At 31.9% G+C, this 23,081-nt stretch overlaps 2 protein-coding genes and 1 non-coding gene across 3 annotated transcripts; 1 reads left to right on the forward strand and 2 right to left on the reverse strand.

Moving 5' to 3' along the window:
- Positions 1–485: 485 nt before the first annotated feature.
- Positions 486–1,577, reverse strand: LOC133307499 (uncharacterized). The gene is made up of 2 exons (XM_061508008.1): positions 1,072–1,577; positions 486–558 (listed from the first exon to the last, which is right to left on the reverse strand). The coding sequence occupies exons 1-2, from the start codon at positions 1,575–1,577 to the stop codon at positions 486–488; spliced, it is 579 nt and encodes a 192-aa protein (XP_061363992.1).
- A 1,168-nt stretch (positions 1,578–2,745) lies between these two features.
- Positions 2,746–2,852, forward strand: LOC133307563 (small nucleolar RNA R71). The gene has a single exon (XR_009751045.1). It is a non-coding gene; the product is annotated as a small nucleolar RNA R71 (small nucleolar RNA).
- Positions 2,853–10,807: 7,955 nt separating this feature from the next.
- On the reverse strand, positions 10,808–11,556 carry LOC133307553 (uncharacterized). Its single transcript, XM_061508084.1, has one exon. It carries the CDS (start codon positions 11,517–11,519, stop codon positions 10,983–10,985), a length of 537 nt encoding a protein of 178 aa, XP_061364068.1. The 5' UTR covers positions 11,520–11,556; the 3' UTR covers positions 10,808–10,982.
- Positions 11,557–23,081: the final 11,525 nt, after the last annotated feature.

Raw genomic sequence — 23,081 nt, forward strand, 5'->3', positions numbered from 1 at the left:
ATTTAAAGTTTAAATTTTTTAAAGTAAACTAATATAATTAAAATCTAATTTAAACTAATACGAATTTAAAATAACATAAATAAAAGGAATAAGATAATATGAAATATAATAATATTGAGAAATCTCCCCTGAATCATTGCATATGCATGTTGCATAATTTCTGTGTAATCATGAATTCTTTCCTTCCGACCATGTGAGGTTTGTGGTCTGATGAATTGCGTGGTACCCATTCCCAGATTTAAATCTTGCTGTCCTCAGCAATAAATTTAAATCTAAAAAGAATCCTAAGCAAGAAATCAGAAAGATTTGACACTATGTTCTGCACACATGTCAGAGAATGAACTATGTCAGCATGTCATATCCAACAAAAAATCATAATCAGGATTAGTCTCAACATACATCTCATACTACCATCAACCATCATCAACAAAATGTACATAAAAATAAACGAAATAAAATATAAGAGTCTAAAACTGATATGGGGGTCAATTCTCCTCTGCTGCCTCCTTATCATTACCAGCTGTGGCATCTGTGTATGCTTTAATCCCATATATACACCTGAAAATCCATCTCAGAAAAGTTGATCATTAGCCTCAATATTTTTATTTTTTTATTTTTATGTAACATAATACTTAAATAACTAGACTATAATTAAAACTGAAACTAAACTAAACCAACTAAATTAAAATACTGAAACTTAAAATACTGGAAAATTAAAAAAAAATGGTTGGGTTGCCTCCCACAAGCGCTTGTTTTACGTCACGAGCCTGACGTACCTCTTTTACGTTCATGGTGGCTCAAAGCATGGCCTTAGTGATGACCAAGCTCCATCATTCAGAAATGGTGTCCTCCCATAGTACTCTTGTGCATATGAGTGAGATGCAGTAGGCTCAATAGCTTTGAATTTGGTGTTTACGTGCTTTCCCTTGCTCCTGAGATTCTCCATCTTAACCTTTGGCTTACTTTCTTGAGAAGAATTCTTTGTGCTCTTCTTCTCCTTTCTTCTCACTAATATAGTAGACTTGATCTTCCGCTTGAGTTATAGGTGAGGGGACTTCTTTATCAAAGAACTTGAAAATTGCCTGCTCCCCGTCTACCCGTAAGATCAACTCGCCTTTCGGTACATCAATCAGCGCTCCTGAAGTTGCCAAGAAAGGTCTTCCGAAGATCATAGGAATAGTAGAATTTTCCTCTATATCAAGGATGACAAAATCAACAGAAATGATGAATTTGTCAACATTTACCAGTATGTTCTCAATGATTCCATAAACTTGTTTTGTAGAGCGGTCAGCCAGTTGAACTATTGTCTTGGTTGGCCTTACTTCAGTAATCCCCAGTTTCTTCATCATAAATAGTGGCATCATGTTGATGCTGGCACCGAGATCACATAGAACATTTTTCACTTCCATATTGCCTATGTTGCATGGAATGCTGAATCTTCCTGGATCTTTAAGCTTTGGAGGCAACTTTTTCTGGGTAATGGCACTGCATTCCTCTGTCAGAGTCACCGTCTCACATTCTTGTAGCTTACGCTTTCGTGATAGAAGATCTTTCATGAACTTTGCGTAATTGGGCATGTTCTCCAAGGCTTCAGTAAACGGGATATTGATTTGCAGCTACTTGAAAATGTCAAGGAATTTGGAATACTGCTGCTTTTTGATTTCCTCTCTGAACCTCTGCGGATATGGAATCTTTGCATAAGGTGAGAGCTCCAATGACTTTTCTTGCCTTTCTTGAGCTTTCTTTTTCTCCCATTTGAACTCTTTCTTTTCAGGAACAGTTTTCTCTGCAGCAAATTCTTTGGCAACTTCCTTTTCTTTTTCCTTTTCAGTTGCAAGTTCATCATCTTTCTTTTTCTCTACTGAAGGCTTTACCACAGGTTCAATGGCTTTCTCACTCACAGTAGTAATCGCATTGCAGTGTTCCCTAATTGGATTTGGAATAGTGTTTCCTGGAAAAGTTCCTTGAACTCTTTCAGTGAACTGCTTTGATAGCTGGCCAATCTGAGTTTCAAGATTCCGGATAGAAGCTTCTTGATTCTGGAATGAGGCCCTTGTTTCTTGCATAAAGGCTGAAGTGTCTTCTCTGAAAGCATTGGAACTCTGAATGTAATCTGACGTGGTCTTGGATAGTTGTGCAAAGGCCTTCTCCCACTCTGATTGTTGTGGAGGTTGCTGTGGTACTGGCATAGGAGGATTCAGCTGATGATTCGAACTATAACTGAGTCCTGGGTGTTGATTTTGATTTTTATTTCTCCACCCTTGATTCTGGTTATTGCCGTATTGGTTCCTCCCTGGATTATATGGAACTTTCTGATCATGCCAAATTCCATTAACATCTGCAGTTTCGGGTGCCTTGCAGTCATCAGTAGCATGAGCACCTGCACAAATATCACAAACAATAGAAGAAGTATTAACAAAAGCTACTGGAGTATTAACAGAAGAAACTTGAAAATCAGAAAATTGCTTTGTGAGAGCATCTAGTTGTTGTTGTTGTTTCTTATTTGACTGTAGAATCTGATCATTCTGGGCTAGGATGACATCATAGCCATCAAGCTTCATAATCCCCGCTCTTCTCTGTGGTACGGGAGCATTATCATACTCCTGAGAGGCTAAAGACTCTAATAATTCCAAGGCTTCCTCTGGAGTTTTTGTTTTCAAAGACCCTCCTGATGCAGCATTCACCAATGTTCTTGTGTTGGGCTTCATCCCTTGGAAGAAAGTTCTCGCTTGTTCCCAGGCTTCAATGCCATGTTGGGGACACTTCCTGAGCAGTCCTTTGAATCTTTCCCATGCTTCATATAGAGATTCACTTTCTTTTTGTTCAAAAGAAGTGATATCCGCCTTGAGCTTTGCCATTTTCGAAGATGAGAAAAATTTGTCCAAAAATTTGGTTGCCAAGTCGTCCCAGTGGGTGATGCTTCCTTGAGGTAACGATTGCAACCATCCTCTTGCTTCATCTTTAAGTGAACATGGGAACAATCTGAGCAAAATAGCATCCCGAGACACCCCATTCATCTTCAAGGTATCACAATATAGCAAGAAGTTTTCCAGATGGATGTAAGGGTCTTCCGTGCTTCCTCCGGCAAATTGGTCTTTCTGAATTAATTGTAAAAGTGCCGGCTTGAGTTCAAAGTTGTTAGCATCCACGTTTGGTCTAACAATACTCGCCGTCTGTGGAACTCGAGCAGGAGTCATGTAATCTCCCAACGTTCTCGGAGGTGGTGGAGGTGCATTGTTGTCTCCCATTGCTTCTTCTCTTGGTTCTGTTGAGCTTGAAGCTTCTTTCTCTTGCTGTCTTCTTTCTTTAGCAAGTTTTCTGTTTCTTTTTGCTGTTTTCTCTATCTCCGGGTCGAATTGCAAGGAATTGGTGTCAACGGTACCTCGCATAAACCAGAAAAATAGATTATATAAAATAAGAAAATAAAACTGAATTTAAATAACAGAAAATTAAATAACAGAAAATAAGGTCCAATCTAAAGAATTAATAGCTACTATTAATGTTGAAATAGTAATCCCCGGCAACGGCGCCAAAAACTTGTTGCTACTCACGACAAGTGCACCGATCGTACAAGTAATATATGATTAAGTAAGAGATCGTTCCCACGAGGATTACGGTTCAAGCACTAATTCACTATCGCAAACTTAGTTGGACAATCGAAAGTGTATTTGGAAACAGGATTTGAATTGCAAAATTAAAATATTAAATATTAAGCTAATTACTTGCAAGAATTAAAGACAAGAAATTAAAGATGTGATTCAACTAATAAAATAAAAACGTAGCTAGGGGTTCGATTTCATTTAATCTCCTTATTACGTTTGAATTCCTTCTTAATGTTAATTGTCCTTAGTATCAATCTAATCAATTCTTTCGCATGTTATTAGAGCTCAATCCCTTGTTACTCTAAAATCTTTACAATATTGGAAGAACCCTAGTTCCCCGGTTATTCCCCAAGCATGCAAGCATTAAATTCAAGAATCTTAAAGATTACGCAAACCCTATGTCTATCCCTAGAATCATAACGTTTACGATGAAGTTATCAGATATGGATCACACACCAACATTCCTATTGTCATGCATTCACCGATGATCATTATATAAGATTTAAGCCTATATAGAGCATTAAAAACAGATAACTTCATTCATGATAAAAAGGAAAATTAACGTACGAATTGTTCAAAGCGTAATAAATCGACTAAAATTCATCTAACCCTAACTACTTAAAGAACTAGCCGGACATGGCAAAATCAAGAACAAAAGAAAATAGAAAAGCTCCCCCAAACTCCATAGATAATTGGTGGATCTTCAATATCTCCAGTGAACACTTGACGTTGATCCGTCTCCGCCGCTCACGAACATGAATCTGATGTTCCTCCGCGTTCCTTCAGCCTCTGAGCACCCAAGAGTTGTTTAGCAATGTAAAAGTTATGTATTTCTGGTCCCCAATGGTGTTTAAATAGGTCAAGAGTTCGTATTGCAGTAGAAAACTTGAATGGGCCTAAGTTGGACTTGTCTAGGCGCTTAAGCTTGTGAATGGGGGCTTAAGCTCCCACTTCTAACAACTTGATAAGATCTTCAATCTTATTGTTTTTTATCTTCCTCTATCATCTCTTGATCTCATCTTTTCTAGTTGTGATCTCTATCTATCCAATCTTCATCTTTGACTCCTTTTGTCAACAATTCCCTAAAAAATAGCAAAGATGATTCAATTAAACAAAAATTCAGATAATGTTCATGATTATTATATTAAACCCTAGTTTTTGACTTATTTAACTTGATATTTTATATTAATTTAGTCTATAAAATAAGATAAACTAAAGGTTTATCATAGAGCATGAGAGAGAATTTAGAGAGAAATTGTAGAAGGAGGAGAGTATTGTAGCAATGAGAGAATTTAGAGAGAAGTTGTAGAAGGAATAGAGTTTTACATAGGGTGAGTGACGCGCGAGCATAATTTTGTTATGTGATAGTGACATAGGATGGAGACTCTTGTTGTCAGACACAACAGGACATGTACATGTTGGACCAAACAGCAGGACAAGTCTATCTAATCATTGTTACAAAAATTGGACCGGACAAGTCAGTTCGAATTGAAAATCGATAAATCGGCCATGTGATCAGTTCGGGTAAAGTAATGGATCGGGAATGCAAGTGACCCAATACGAACCACAGTGAACTGATTTTACAAAAATAGGAAAAAAAAACTCATTTGGGATGAAATCGAAACCGACAATGTCCTCTGCAGTGTAGACACAGAGAAAAGAAGAAGATTTAGGAAAATACCCTTGCGTCTGAGAAAAGTGAGTGTGTGAAACAGAAAGAGAAGGGACATGAGTTGAAGACGATCAAGCATTAGTCGTAGGAGGCAAAACGATGATTAAGAAAGAAGTGAGAGACACTAGCCAATGGAGAGAGAGAGAGAATGCAGTCCTCATCAAAATTCAGATCGGCCATGAAGAGAAGAGGGCAATGATGTCCTTCAATAGGTCATGGAAGAGATAGTGAAAGAGAGAAAACCATCTTCCTGATTGTTCCTCACTTGTGCATTGAAGAAAGAGAATATGAGAGAGAGACTATTTTTAGTTTTGACTTCGCGTGGCTCAGCCACTCATTTCTTATATACTTTCTTTTCAATTTTTCTATTATTTAAATTTATAATTTTTTATTTCTACTATTTTCATTTAGCACATTAAATTATTTATTTGTTTATTTAAATTTATAACTTTTATAGTAACAAAAATTGACTGTTAAAATATTTTTTATAATTTTACATTTTTATTTAAATTTAATCTTTAATTGAATATTATTTTTATTTGTCATTAATTATATAAATATATAAATTTTTAATTAATGGCTTTGCATTCATTTAAATATGAAATATAAATTAATATTTATTATCCGGTTCAAACGGTCTAATAAGTGACCCTCCAAATGAACCAATAACTCAATACTCCGATTAAACCGGTCTAGATCTGATAATATTTTATCTATTAGCGGAGCTTGGATGCTGAGCCACTCGACAAAATGTGTTCCGATAAATTCAATAGTAAAACTTTGTCCGTAACATATTGGAAATAATTTAAAAAATATGATGTTTTTTTATTTAAATTCTCAAAACTTGTTAAATGCATCGTTGTCCCAAATAATTAGATTATAGACCGTACTTTTTTAAAATGGTGTTGGCTAACAAAAACGATATTTTTATTATTTATTTTTTTTCAAGTTGACATCAAAACACATGAATAAATTGGAGAATTTTTTTAAAAAAAATAATAATTTCTTGAAAGTTTCTCGAAAGAAAAAATTATTCAAACATGCTCTATGTGTTAATGTTATAAAATTTGGGTCGCATTAAAATAAATCAAGTACATGTGTAATCTTGATTGTTTAGATAGGATTCTAACGGGCATTAAATGGACAGCAGCGAATTGAGTTCCTGAAGTGGGGACCGTTGGCTGGAATTGCAACGTTTCACTTTTAAGTGTACTTCCAACCATTTGGTCCATAGGCCATGTGCTCAATACAGGACTCCTTGAGCAAAGAACCGGGCATCAATTATTATTCAATATAATATTAATATCCTTACCAAAAAATAAATAATACTAATATAAAGAGAAAATAGGTGACGTCTTCACCAAAATATTTTTCCTTTGCAATTTAACTCTTGAGAAATTGAAGAACAAGTGAATAAAGTTTTTAAGAATTGATTATATAAGTAAAAAGACTCATATATCTAATATTTTAAGGTTTTGAGATGAGTTGTGATATCTAAACTCACTTAATATTATTGTTCACTAACCCAATTGTAAAGAACCTTGGGATACAATGAATGTGGTACTATATATTTTAACACGCCCCCTCACACGAGAGTTCATTGGACTTGAAGAGTGGATGATGCAGCAGGCTCAGCCTACCTGTGCTAAGAAATTCCACAAGAGAAAGTGGGGGACAACGAGGTTTGAGCCCGAGTCACGAGGCTCTGATACCACTTAAAAAACCTTGGGATACACCACCCCAAAAGCTAGCTCAAAGTGTGGGACAACGAGGTTTGAACCCGGGACACGAGGCTCTGATATCACTTAAAGAACTTTGGGATACACCACCCCAAAAGCTAGCTCAAAGGGTGAAAGAGACCAAGGCCTTATAAAGACCACATTAGTTGCACATACAACCAATGTGGGACTATATATCTCAACACCAATAATAATGGTCTCTCCTCGCGATTTGTTCCTTGTCGTCCCAACCTACATTGTATCGACACCGACACAGGACACGGGATACAACAGTATAATCCGACACATTAATTTTTAAAAATGTTAGATTTTGACACATTATGATATTAAATAATATTTTTAATTTATATAGTGTATATTATATTTAATATTCAATAATTTAACAAAAAAATAAGCTAAACTTATAATACTCATTAATTTTACAAAAAAACATAAGATATTAATATTTGTTATTATAATATGAAAGATATAAGTAAAATATGTATAAAAAAATAGACAAGATACTCTATCCCAAATATTGATATTAAATTCAATAAAATGGTAATTATAATTCAACGAATCTAATAGTTGAAACTAAAAACGCAATGCAACGCAACCTTTGAACACTTTTTTGAGTATCTACAATGCGTGTTGGAGTGTCGAGATATCAAAGAATATCGAAAAGTGTCAGACACAACATATTAAGTTTTTAAAAATATCATAACAACATAAATCCCAACTTTAGCTTCTAAATTTTTTGTGTACGGATTAGTCTTAAAATTTACATAACTTACATCATGTTAGTTTTTTTTTTTTTTTTTTAACTTGTCAATTGGAGACGGCAAATATTAACACATGCAATGCGAGTTTTATAAAATTAGAAATTACTTTCTGTATACAAAAAATTAAGGAAATAGTTATAGATGAAAGATGTTTCCTAAAACTAAGTTATTTACTTTTTTGAGAAAAGTGTTTATCCTTTTAAATGACACAATTTATATCATTTCACTCTCACAAAGAGATGAGACCCACATCTTTATTTTTTTTGTCAACGTTCTCTCCTCTTTTATCTATCTTTTTCTCTCTCTTAAAATGACATAACTTTACATCCTTTAAAATGACACATATTTTTTCCTATTTTTTTATAAAGTTTTTCGGGTACAGAATAAGTTGTTTATATGCTCTAAATTAACTAAAGTTGAATATCAATCTAAAAATTCTCGTAACGATTACGACTCGACAAGTACCACGAAATGAGAAAACAGTTACAGCACTTTCAACTAGGGCCAAAGTGGATTGGGTTGTACCGAATTTTGTCCGGAAAAATTCAAATTTATGCCAAAAGAAATTAATTTGGTCTGTCCGATAGCATAGTATAAGTCTAAGTGTTAGCTTGACTTGGTCCTTTTATAAAAAAATAAAAAAATGGCCTGGTTTGACCTTTTGGCCTATTAATTTTTAACTTTCGAGTAGAACCATGAATCAACTATACAAAATACTCAAAATCTATTGTTAAAATAAAAACCACAATTTCAACGTCCAAATAGAATCATGATTACAATAACAACTTATCACAATCTGCATTTAAGTCACTTTAAAAAATAAAATGCTCAAACTAAATAACATATATTTCATCAGATCCAACAAACCAATTCATACTATATAAATTAAAATAACTACATGAATCCAACAAACACATTATGATGCTTGTAGTAGCCAAAAATTTCTCATCATCTTCTCTCCCTTGCAAATACAATTTCAAGGTTACATAAGTTGACAAATAATTTGTAAACGTAGAAAACAAAAAACAAGATTAAAGAATAGAAACAAAAAAAAAGATTAAGAAAAAAAAAACCTTTTAGTATATTTTATAGGCAATCTCACATACTGAAATGTTGATTTCTTCTATATAAGAAATATGAGTGTTCATCAACCAATCCAAACTGATTCAAACCGCGAAAACCGAACCGAAAACCCGATAACCGAATAAACCGAAAATCGAAAAATCGAAAACCGAAAGAAAACCGCAAATTTTAATTGGATTGGATCGATTTTCGGATGGGTTGATGAAAACCGATCCAATCCAAACCGATCCAATATATTAATTATCCTCTACCTAATTGTCTTTTCTCCAATCATAGCCCAAAAATTTTTAAACTCAAGACCCATTAACTCATCAACTAAACCCAAAAAAAAACTTAGTCACCTCTCATCAACTATAGTATTGTTCACTGATATTTTTGTATTTCAATTTTTTTTTTACAAAGTCAATATATACAAAAGATGTTATTTGCACAATAATCACGAAACTAATTTTAGGATATTCAAAAAACCGAAAACCGATCCAATCCAAACCGAAAAAAATTGGATTGGATCGGATCGGATTTGAAAAAAAATCTAAACCGAATGGATGATTACGTGATCAAACCGAAGGGATTGGATCGGATGAGTTTTACTTCCAAAACCGATCCAATCCAGACCGCGAACACCCCTAATAAGAAATAAGGTCATATTTCTATTAAAATTTAATCAAATATAATTAAATTATAAAATAATTTCAATTGATTAAATTTATGTCTTTTATTTTTTCTTCAAGTCATACTTATTACGTAGTCAATCTCCACTACATATTAAAGCTTAGATAGTATCTTCAGCAAAGCTAGAACGATAAGCATCAATAACTCTTCATTCATCACTAAATGTTGATTCTGATGCTACTATAAAGATTGGTACAGATCTTATGCCACTCCCAATGGTGATATTGATGGGGATTGAACCTAGGTCCTTCCACCACTTACTTAGCTCACATGCACTAACTGAGCTATCACCATTTGGTATTACTATGAATAATATTATTTTATTTTACTTAAAATAAATAATATAAGCATAGGCTTATAGGTCTGACATATAAAAAAAAGCATATGGTCTGCTTTCTTAAATAGGTTTTTTTAAAAATTCGAGCATGTTCTATTTGATTATATGTATTAAATCGAGTCTGGCCTGATATAAATTAAGTCGTAGGCCGCTATAGACCAACCTGACTCACTTACACCCTTACTTTCAACCATATTGTTCCACAAATAGACAAGTGGTCAATATAGAAATTTCAGTGGGCCATGCATTAAGAAATAATTAAGGGTTCCGTTGATGAAAAAGAGTCAAATGAAAATAATAAAGGTTGATGTTTGGTTTTAAAAAAATAAAAATTAGGTGAGTTTTATTTTATTTTATGTTTTCTTCTTTATTTTCGTCTAAATTAAGGGTAGGAATGGTGATTATTAATAATCCCATTATTTCGTTCATTTTTAAGTGAGTTTTAAATAATGAAATGAATTTATTTCTATTTTACTAGTAAACATTTAAACAATGATATAAAAGAATTTATTTTATTCTATTGTATCCACTATCCACCTTCAAATATCCAACCAAAAGTCGGATATCATCAATAATTATTCAAATTATTCTAAAAATATTGAACTAACATGGGCTTGACGTAAACAAATCTTTAAAAAAAATATTTCCCTATTATTATTTGTAGGAGAGTGATTATCTTATGTTATATAAATAAAATTGCAAGTGAGACCCATTCGTAACAGGAGAGAGAAAAAAAGAGTGATGAGACTCATCCTTTTTTTGTGTATAGAAAAATTATTTATCTCAAGATAAATGAGATAAACATAACCCATAATAATATATGAACAAAAAATGGAAAGATGATGACTAATTACTTTGTTTAATATGAATGCCTAATTGCTTTTTTCTACAACAGATCGACAGCCAATGGTATTGCTAACCAACAACATAAGCATCCCATGATCTTTACAAATATAGGGACTAAAAATTAAAAACAAGAAGGGGAAAAAAAAATGCCTTAATTTCTCTATGCATCTTCCTTCTTTAATTTTTCTCGTTTTAAATTTCAACTGTTAAGACATGAATAACTTTTGCTTTTCACTTTCTAATATTGTCCCCACAAGTAGGTCAAAGAAACTAGAGAAAGAATTCAGATTGCAACAAAGCATAGTAGTTAGCAGTTTCATCTTCAAGCTCCCATAACCCATCGCATATAGAAGAAAACATGTCTCCACCGTTGAACCCATTTTCACCAAAATCCAGTAACCCATATTCCTCTCTATTTGGAATCCCAAGCTCATCATCAGAAGCTTCAAGAAGATGTCTCATGACCTTCTCTTTATCATCTTCCTTGACAATAATATCATTAGAATGAGTGATAGAAAAAGTGGTAGAGGTTGAACAGTCCTCTAAATTGGTGGCTAGGTTGTGTTGGCCATTATTTTGAGGTGGGCTCAAAAGGGTATCTGATGAATCAGAGGCACAAGTGATTTCTTGTTGGAGGGTTGTTACAAGAGAAGAGAGGTCTTCTGTGGAATCATCTTCCTCTGATTCAAGAAGAGAGAGTATGTGGTTGTATGGCTTGTGCCTCTTTGAGGACTCTTCACAATCTACATCTTCTAATTTTACTTGGGGCTCTTCTCTTGGCCTCTTTGGTATTAAAGTTTCCTCCATTTAGAAAAATACAAATAAAAAAAAAGAAAAAGAGAACAAGGGCCTTTGAAGAAAAATGGAATGAGGTGATGTGAAGTGAGAAGGTGCACAAGGGTAGAATGACAATGAAGGAGAGGATGATGGAGAGACAAGATGGCGTAAGGGATTATATAGAGGGTAGAAAGAGAGCAAAATGCGGAGTTGTGGTCAAAATAAGTGAAAAGAGATAGCAACGGGAATATTAAACATTTAAACTTTCTTAGTGTGTTCGTTGGGCTAGAGCATGAGAGATATTAGGCAAATTTCATTGAAAAAATGAAAAGTAATGAAAAAAAAAAAAAAAACCAATTATCGGACGTGGATTTGAACTAAATGTGAATGGGAAAGGATTGTTAACTTGTTACATGTCATTTGTTCTGTATTTTGTGCTACACTTGGGTAAAGAGAAAGAGATAATGTTTACCAAAAATATAAAGAAAGAAATGCAGTAAGTAGGAATTTTTCTTGATTTATTAGCAAGAAAGAAAGCTGTGTAAAGTACTGTAATAAAAGTTATGTATGAATATAGTTATTCATACAATGTTATTAAACCCGGTTGACTCGGTTGGGATATTGGGTTATTGATCAGATCAGTTGATCAGATATATAAAAATATATATAAATATAAAATATATAAATTTAATTATATTCTTCATATTTAAAATGAATTAAACAAGATTCACTAAATAAATTCAAAAATTATTCAATCACACTTTTACAAGTTTATAAAGCACAAATAAATGAAAATGCACGTTATTATTATGTCAATTTAAATTGCAATTCAGAATCCCCATAAACCTATCTCTCAATGACACTCAAAAGGCAAGATGTTGTGAACTCATATTATTCAAACTTATCTATATTGAAATGACATATATGTCACATTCTCTTAATTTATTGTTCCGTAAATTGTTTCAGTATTGGAAGCTGAGATTTGAGATCATTATAGAAGAATATACTACTAACCAAAAAAATTTAAAATAAGTTATATATTTTTTTACTGACAAGATGAAACAATCTTGATTTTTGATTTTTGATTTTTTTTTATAAAAATGTATGACCTGACTGGGTCATCGATTTTGGCCTGATTTTGATCGGATTCAATACAAAGCTGGTCTAATACTTGACTCGAACCACTATGATGACCGATCTGTCGAGTTCCGATCATTACCACATTTAATATATTTTGTATGATGTTTAGGTTGTGATTGAAGAATTATAAGATTTAAATATATGTACTTTTATTTTATACCTTATAATTATATAAACTGATCTGTCTTAAGGAATTAATTTCTTTAAAACTTTATTCCGCGTTAAAAACGAGAGAAAGAGAAAAAAATTAACATTTTAAATATTTTAATAAAAATAATTCAGTTAAGTAACTTTTATTATAATCAAATTTAACGATTTTTCAATTTGCATAACTATTTTAAACTAGATATTAAAATAAGGTTAGAGTATTTATTTATTGTTAACTGAATAATAAATATTTAAAATTTTATTAAATATGACTTAATGAATACTTAATAAGTCATCCTAATTAAGTATTCAAACCAAATTAACATGAATATTGAAATAATATCTTATTTCGTATATCTATTTCAAATGATTCATGTATAAATATATGGATTAATTTATTATATTGTAGAAGATAATTTTATCTCCTATATTATATAAGAGTGTATGGCCTTACTTTTTTTTTTTTGTCTTCTTTTCATATGAGTCCACACTCTTTTATATGTATATGAAAAATAAAATTATCTCCTACAATGTTATAAACATCAAACCCATAATTATGACTTGCCTTATAGATGGGAGAAAATGAAAGAAAAACGAATGGTCAAGATGATGATGGTATTACGAGACTTCTACATATATAAAAAGTTTCGTGTTAAACGCAACTCATTTTCTTTTTCTGTTTTTATTTTATGTTATTTTGGTATTAACGTAAGTCTTTATCAATTATCCCTATGAGTTAGTGCTTTTGCACTGTCAGTATCACCCATTGATTAGATATTTTTGGGAATGCGCGGAGCCTCGTGGCACCGATTATACTGATGAAACGGAAAGAATAATGTTTAGAGCAAGAGAACTTGATGCCAATAAAGAAAGAGGCTATTCTATTAAATGATAATAATTCAATTAGTGTCAAAAAAAATTGAGCAAGTAACGATGAGAATATGTGTTTAATTCTATTTAGTACCACCGTTTTTAAGATAGATTTAAAGTATTAGGGAAGAGTGTGTGTCATTTTAAAGATATAAAGTTGTGTCATTTTAAGAGAGAGAAAGAGAGAGAGTTGACAAAAGAGATAAAGGTGTGGGTCTCACCTCTTTGTGAGAGTGAAAGGATGTAAGTTGTGTCATTTAAAAGGATAAACATTTTTTTCCAAAATATTACTCCCAAAATTCGTTCTGAATCGAACTAGTCACGAAATAATTAAATAATTAAAATATTAAAAAAAAAGGCTATCCTCCGGAATGAAAAAAAAAATAAGGAGGTTCACTTTTACGTTTTACCTTTTGCTGCGATGTATGTCATTTAATGTCAGATAATTTTAAAAGTAAATACCCTTTTTGTCTCTGACAATTTTCACGAGGCACATTTTAGTCCCGAACAATAAAAAAGGCTCATTTTAATTCCTAATATTTGAAAAAAAGGGTCACGTTCGTCCTTCCGTTAGTTGGCATCTGACAGCCCAACTAACGGAGCACACGTGGACCGTTACTTTGCTGAGTCACCGTTAAGTATGCCAGCATGAAAGTAATAGACGTCGTTTTATGTTTTCTTGGAGTTTTGAACAGCTGACCTTAGCATCGAAGGCCCTATTTGGTCCTTAACACAAAAATATTATTGGTCTTTTGCCTAAATAGATTTTACTGACTGAGGTTTCAGCATTATTAGTTACATTCTTCAGTAATTGTAGTCTATTAGGTATTACATATTTTTGCACGTATTCACCTCTCTGTTCTCGAATTGGTATCAACCTATTTTATTGATCATCCAAGGGAGATTTTAACCTGTTTACATTTCAGGTTGTTTTTAGGAAATTTGGGTTCATAATTTTGGATTGTGTTGCTGTCAATTTTTCTATATTATGGTTGCTTCATTTTCTATTTTATTTTCTCCCAAATTGATCAAATTGCAATTTTTCTGAAGGGTTTAGGGTTTACCTAAAAAAATGACATGAACACAGAAGTTGCTAGGCATATTGCAGCAAACCACCAACCACAAATCTTTCAAACCACCATTGCAGCAATCCAATGGCCCTATTTTAAATGTATGAGTGGAACCTCAATGCTTCTAGAACCTTGTAATCTATCAATCAACATGGAACTTGTGTTTGAGGGGTATGCCTAATCAACATGGAACTTTGTAATCTATCAAGCTGTTAGTGATTCATTTCTCTGTGGAAGAGATAAAGCTGAGTTAGAATTTGATCTCATTGTTGAGCTTTACCAAAACTAATTTCTTCATAGCTCTTTTAATCTGAGTTAAGTAAATCTGTGGAACCAAGAACCGACTTAATGGTATCTGATCCTCATTGCTTCATACTTTATATTTTTGCTTTCTTCTACTTATCAAAATTATCTGATACAAATGTTACTGATAATTATCAGTGGGAAATATGTGACTCTATTAACTTATTAGGATTAAGTTGCTGAATTTTTAAGTTGACCGTTGGGGTTTGTATATGTAACTGGAATTTGATTAGAATTTTAGCGATAGATGATCCTTATGAACTTGGCCGCTGGCTTGGCTCATTGGTGGTTCTGTAATTTGTCTTTAGAGTTTATTTTTAAATTAGAATTAGCTTATTTTTCTTTTATTAAAATAATATTTGCCTCCGTTCTTTATTTTCTTCTATCAAGTTTGTATTGGAGGTTTATTTATACAACTGTGTGTGTCATCGTACAAGTAATCTTGATCTAGTTATGCTTCTTGTGCTCAGAACTTTTTGCGCCAGTTGTATTTGCTCTCTTATTCTAAGTTAACAAGAAAGCTTCTTTAGAGGAAATACATGCTAAGCAATGTTAGAAAAAAAAAAGTATTCTATTGTATGAAAGATCAACGTCGAGTAAGGGGCATGTTGTGTACATCAATAATAATACAGCAAACAATCAAGTGTTCTGTTTGGTTACTATCAACACATTTTTATCATGGTTCACTATCTACTATACCTCCATTTTGCAATTATTGCTCTCGTCTCAAACTTATCTCAGGTCTTCCTTTGCATTTTTTGTTATTTGTGTGGGCCTTCCAATCTACCTTCAGCGTGTGTTAATTCTGTGGTTCCTATAAGTACATGCTTTTTTAACATCTGAAGAACAAAAAGGGGATTCTGTCCGAGCTGCCGGAGGTGATTAGGGCTGGCAATATGGGCCAGCCTGTCCCGGCCCGCCACTAGCCCGCCCAAAATGGGCTAGCCCGCCCCGGTTCGTTTTGACAAAATGGGTTGAATTGAGTAACCCGGCCCGTTTTATGAGTGGGCTGGCGGGCTACGGGCCAGCCCGCCTAAAATAAAAAAAATATAAAAATAAAATACAAAAAATCAAATTCTGCATAAAATCACATAAAAAAATCTGCATAAAAGCATACAAAAATTTGCATAAAATCCTAATGTGCTTATGAAACCAAGAAGATCAGTGTTTAATAATCTGCATATAAATATGCATCTTTCAATCCAAAAATAATAATAAAAAAATAAAATCATATCAGGATAAAATAGAGTAACAAAACAAGTAACAAAGTGTTGTATGAGCAGTCCACAACAATTCAAAAAAGCCACTTGCATGCAGAGAAATCTACGATACGGAGCTACATAACAATTGGGTAATCTTAAAAAAAAAAAAAAAGGACTTGGCGGGCTGACCCATATGGGCTGGCGGGGCGGGTTTGGCGGGCTGGTGGGTTGAAAAACTCAACCCAGCCCGCCCTATTTGGCAGGCGGGGCGGGCCAGCCCGGCGGGCTCAGCCCATTTTGCCGGCCCTAGAGGTGATGATTCACATGTTGATAACTTTTTTTTTTTTTTTTGAACATCACATGTTGATAACTTTAGGTTAACCCTACACTGTCCAAGATGCTTGGCAATAGGGCCATTGGATTGTGTTTGAAAGGTTTGTGGTTTGCTGCAATATGCCTTACAACTTCTATGTCCATGTCCATATTTTTAGTGTTAAGCGCAAATAGGGCCTCGATAAATTTGTCAGGGACCAAATAAGGAATTCGATGCTAAGGTCAGCTGTCCAAAACTCTAAAAAGACATAAAACGACGTCGTATTACTTCCACGCTGGCATACTTAACGGTGACTCAGCAAAGTAACGGTCCACGTGTACTCCGTTAGTTGGGCCGTCGGATGCCAACTAACGGAATGACGAACGTGGCCCTTTTTTCAAATATTAGAGACTAAAATGAGCTTTTTTTTTGTTATAAAAAAAATGAGCTTTTTTTATTGTTCGAGACTAAAATGTGCCTCGTGAAAATTGTCAAGGACGAAAATGGGTATTTACTCTAATTTTAAACATATCACTTATAGATCATTCGTGATTATAATATATATCATTCAACTTCGAAAGTCAAAAATATCTTTCTCATATAAATTTTAAAATATCTTAAATGATATCATTCGTGTTTTTAATGTATTTAGGCTTAGGATTACATTTTAATTTTTTATTTTCCGTTATCATCTAATTATATATTATTGTATTATTAAGAAGTTTCATATGTTTTAGTCAATCCCATTGATTTGATGGTGGTGGTATTGTTTGTGGCGAATAATGTTGGTGAAGGGGGCCTTTTTAAAAAACTAGTGGTCGACTATTGAATTAACTTCAATTTTCTTTTATTGGGAGTCAATTAATGGTGGAAAATCACAGGGCATTGAAGCCGCCTAGAAAAGAAAGAAGCATGAAAATGAGGTGCCCATTAAAAAATATAATAAATAAATGAAAAGCGAGAATAATGACTAGAAATGAAGAGAAAATTATTAGTGGCCTGGGTGGAAAGAAAATGACAATATGAAATTTGACATTTTGAATTTAGGATTCGCTTTTTCTACGGCTGCAGATAAATTATCTGCAATAAGTCCTATAAGACGTCATTTTGGGCGAAAATTATGGTGTTTTTATAATTTTAATTTATTTCAAGGTTATAATAGTCTTTATATTTATAAATTTTTAAGATTTCAATATCAAAATAACGTTGTTTTGGGAATTCATTTTGGGAATAAATGTAGATAATTTATCTGCATTAACTGCAGAAATATTTTTTCCTTAAACTTATTGGAAGAGCTCATAATCACGCCTGAAACTTTCCCACGTGTTAAATCTGTGTGAACTAAACTACTATACAAGACTCGAGAGCATAAAACAATTATTGCCTCTCCGCGAATTATTTTCTCATTTTATAGAAAAAATAATTTTCTCCAACTAACTCATAATATAAGTGGGGTTTATACGACATTGGACAAAGAAAAATTTTTAAGGTGGAGCCCACCTTAAGTTATATTTGCAAGAATAAGAGACTTTCTTTTGTAAATTGAGAAAACGATTCCCAAATATATATATGGACGGACATTGATTTTATCTTGTTATATAAGAATATAATTCTTATGTTGAAATTCAACTAATGATAGCTCATACACTTATTAAAAAAGAAAAAAAAAATTGCACGTAAAACGAATGATCACAACATAAAAAAATACTTGAAATATTTTTTTATATATTATATAAGCATGTCCAGCAGACCCATCAAGTGTGGGCCCACCAAAAGATAAAAAGTTAATAATATAAGCACGAATTTAAAAATTTTTCATGCCATATGATATATTATATATATATATATATATATATATATAGAAAATATAAGTATTATATTGTAGGAATGAGATTTTTGTCCTGTAACCCATTTTTAACTATGTAAGTTATAATATTAAAGGGGATAGGATCTGTTTACAAACTTTTTTTGCAATTACACTAAGTAGGACCGGTCGTACACTGTGTGATTAATGTAGGACCGGTCCTACTTAGTGTAGTTTGTAAACAAAAAAATTTATAAATATAACTTGCTCCATATTAAAGTTATTTTTTTTGTTGATGTGGAGGAAAGAGAAAAAAATAAATTTAATATTATAACTATGTACTTCCCAAGATACATAATTAAAAATAGATTGTAGGAGAAAAATAATATCCTATAACAGTACATCCAGCATATCATATATATATGGGGCTTATCGTTTCTCAAGCTGCTTGAGATAAATTTATCTCCGGCTACTAAATCATAACCATACAAAAATAGATCAATGGTGATAAAAGAAGAGAGAGAAAAAAGGAATCATAAAAACAAAACAACGTAGTTTTGGGGTGCCGGAGATAAACTTATCTCAAGTTTCGAAGAAATATTTTTCTCAAATATATATATATATATATATAGGAAAAAATGTTTTTGCAGTTAATGCAGATAAGTTATCTGCATTTATTCCCAAAACGACGTTGTTTTGGTATTGAAATCTTAAAAAATTATGAATATAAAGACTATTATAACCCTAAAATAAATTAAAATTACAAAAATACCATGATTTTCGTCCCAAAATGACGTCATATTGGCTTATTGCAGATAAGTTATCTGTAGTAACTGCAGAAAAAACGAACCCATATATATATAGGGGAAGTATTCGTTTACAAATTTTTTTTACAAATTACACTAAGTATGACCGGTCATACACTCTTGATTGAAGTATGACCGGTCATACTTCATGTATTTTGTAAATAAAAAATTTATAAATATAACTTTCCTCATATATATATATATATATATATATATATATATATATATATATATGTGGGAAAAACATTTCTCAAGCAGCTTGAGATAAGTTTATCTCCGGTCACCCCAAAACTACGTCGTTTTATTTATTTAGTTCCTTATATCAATTGATTCACCTTTGAATGGTTATGATTCTCTTTTTCTCTCTCTTTATTTATCACAATTTATCTATGTTTGTACGATTATGATTTTTATATATATATATATGGGAAAAAACATTTCTCAAGCAGCTTGAGATAAGTTTGTCTCCGGCTATTCCAAAATTACGTCGTTTTATTTATTTATTTTCTTATATCAATTGATTCACCTTTGAATGGTTATGATTTCTTTTTTCTCTCTCTTCTTTTATCACCATTTATCTATCTTTGTACGGTTATGATTTAGTAGCCGGAGATAAGATTATCTCAAGCAGCTTGAGAAATGATAAGCCTTATATATATATATATATATATATATATATATATATATATATATATAAAGTTCGTTTTTAATGCAGTTACTGCAGATAAGTTATCTGCAGTAAGCCCAATACGACATCGTTTTGAGGTAGAAATCATGATATTTTTGTAATTTTAATTTAAGGTAAAGTTTTTGTCATTTTAAATGATATAAAGTTATGTCATTTTAAGGGAGAGATAAACATAAAATAATTTTTTTATTTAAAATTTAAATTAAAAAATCACCTATTTTCTCTCTCCCATGATTTCTATTTTTTGTGTGTATCTTTATCTTAAAATGACATAATTTATGTCATTTAAAATGACAAACATCAAACCCATTTAACTTATTTCAGCGTTATTATAGTATTTATAATTATAATTTTTTAATATTTCAATCCCAAAACGACATCATTTTGAGAGTAAATGCAGATAACTTATCTGCATTAACTGTAGAAATATTTTTCTGATATATATATAGGGAAATAATAATCTTATGTTACATAAGATTGTTATCTTATGCATAAGACACAAAGTAAACGTGGGACCCATTTTAAATTTTTTTCTCTTCCTTATTATCTCTCCTCTCTCTTCTCTATGTGTGTGTAGGAGATAGTTTTTCTCCTATGCAACATGAGAAAAGACAATCCCATATATATATATATATATGTTAATCTAATATCATGTTATATGAGATATCTTCTCTCATGTTATAAATACATGTGTGGTGGAACCCACAATTTACAAAAAAAAAGAGAAAAAAAAGATGTCACAGTTTTCGATGAATCTATTGGAGATAAACTACTCTTATGTTACATAAAAGTAATTTTTTCCTATATATATAAGGGAAATTGTTTTCTTATGTGACATAGGATAAAACTTATCTCCTATAGACACATATAAAGGAAAGAGGAAAGAGAATATAGGAGAGAAAAAAAATATAAATGGGTCTCATTTCTTTATATGTGAGTGTAGGAGAGAAGTTTTACCTTATGTTACATAAGAAAAACAATTCTCTATATATAAACGGGTTTACGGTCATTCTATTGTTTTAGCGGCGGATATAACTGCAGTTTTCAAAATTGCAATAAAACCTTTTAGCGTTTTAAACAACCAAAGGAATATTTGCTGCTAAAGTTTTTGTTGTTGTTGAACTTTTAATAAATTCAATAAATAGAATTTTTTTTACGTGACAAAATTACATGAAAATGTAAGCCAGGGATTCTTTCTCGTATAAGCTCTATTTATAGCAGCACTCAAAAATTAATTACGATGGGTGCACCATTTCCTAATTCCTCATCCGAAGTTCACGTTTTTCTCGTTCTAATACGTGAATGAAACGCATCAGAATAATTGAAAAATTTTGTGTGGTAGCTAGTAGCGATATCGGTGAGCAGGTTTATGTCTCTATCTCAAACGTGCAACAGTTAGTGATATTTTCTAGTTGGCTTTGATTTTACATTATTTCTTAATTAATCCGTTACTTTATGCGAATTTATTAAAAAATCAACTATAACAAGAGGTAAGATATTATAACAATCAAGTTGTGTTACTACCATATTACTACTAATCAATCTGTAAGATCAATTATGTTGATCCAATGGTTATATTTATTTTCATCTTTGTATGGTTATGATTTTCCATATTTAAAGTGAAAGCATTAAATATGAAAAATCATAACTATACAAAGGTGAAAATAAATATAAAATATTAAATTTGAGAAATCATGACCATACAAAGATGAAAATAAATATAATCGTTGGATCAACATAATCGATCTAACGGTGAGAGTGATTAGTAGTAACATATTAGTAACACAACTTAATTGTTACAATATCCATTCTCCTATTAACAATTGTTATTTAAAAGGATCAATGTATTAAGGGATTTAAATTTCTCCTTTTATGGGAAAAAGTTTCCCTTCTCCAACTGACCCTTAAAATGTGGGGTCTGTCACTTTGTTTAAAAAAAAATGGGAGACATGAAAATGAACCGAGACAATATGAGAAAAACACTTTTTCAGTGTTTAACCCTTAGCAACCGTTTGATTTTTTGATTACATCTGGGTATTCTCACAGTCGATAGTCATAAGACTAATCCGTCGTCCCAGGTCAGCGCACAAAGCGATAAAGAGCTGGCCATGGAATGCTTTTCATTCACAAAAGTTGGGGTTCGAACCCCCAACCACTTGCTTAAGGACGAGATGTTGAACCATCACGCCCACCCACGTGGTTTAGGGACCGGTTGATAGTGGCTTTTTTTAGGATTCTCGGAAAATTGATCTTTTCTAAATTTTAAATTTTTGAATATTATCATAAACTGAATGTAAAAATCATATTTCTGAAAATCGAAATTTCTACTCTATCAAACGCTCCTTTATATTAAATGATATGATAATATAAAAATCTTATACTAATAATACACAAACTTTAAATTCTAGTTGCTATGGATTATTTATTAGAAGTTAATCCTCCGTAAGCAATATTCAGTTACAGGTTTATTGATATGGGCACCGAAGCACGGACACGCGGTTTGAATTTATTTTGCGTGTCGGACACATGTCTGACACAGACACGCTTTGACACGTTAAGACAAGCGGTCAACATTTGGGGACACACGGTCAACTCTTCGACACGTTCCGAAACATTTTTCGGACACGCGGTCAATTTTTTAGGACACGCAGTCAATGTTAGGACACGCTCGGACACACTTTTTTTTTTAATTTTAATTTTATTTTGTTAACTAAATATAAAAGAAATAATTTATAAATTAATTTTTTTTCTGTTATGAAATTTGACATGAAAAATTAACAAAGTACAAAAAATTATTTATATTTATATTTATGTTATGAAATTTAAATATTTGATTGGTTATATGACTTATTATGGACTCTTATATGTATTAAATATAAATTATATTATATATATTAAAATTTTTATTTAATATCAAAACGTGTCCCAACGTGTCCAAATATGACATTTTTTAGAATTAACGTATCGGCGTGTCGTGTCCCGTGTCCCGTGTCCGTGTCCGTGCATCATAGGACATGGGTTATACGACAAACTTTATTTTAATTTTTTATTAAAATTGAACAATATTTATCTACTACGATTAATTGATAGCTTCGTAGTGAGAAAATTAACTAATTTATTTTTATAAGGAAATCAAAATCAAGGCAGATGAAATGATTAAAGGCAAAGGAATAGCACATAGAAGATAAAAAGTTATATATATATATATATATATATATATATATATATATATATATATAAGGACCTAAT

The sequence above is a fragment of the Gastrolobium bilobum genome, unplaced genomic scaffold (assembly GCF_033153095.1).
Source record: "Gastrolobium bilobum isolate Gb01-03AN ecotype WA unplaced genomic scaffold, APGP_CSIRO_Gbil_v1 utg30568, whole genome shotgun sequence".
NCBI classification, from domain to species: Eukaryota; Viridiplantae; Streptophyta; class Magnoliopsida; order Fabales; family Fabaceae; genus Gastrolobium; species Gastrolobium bilobum.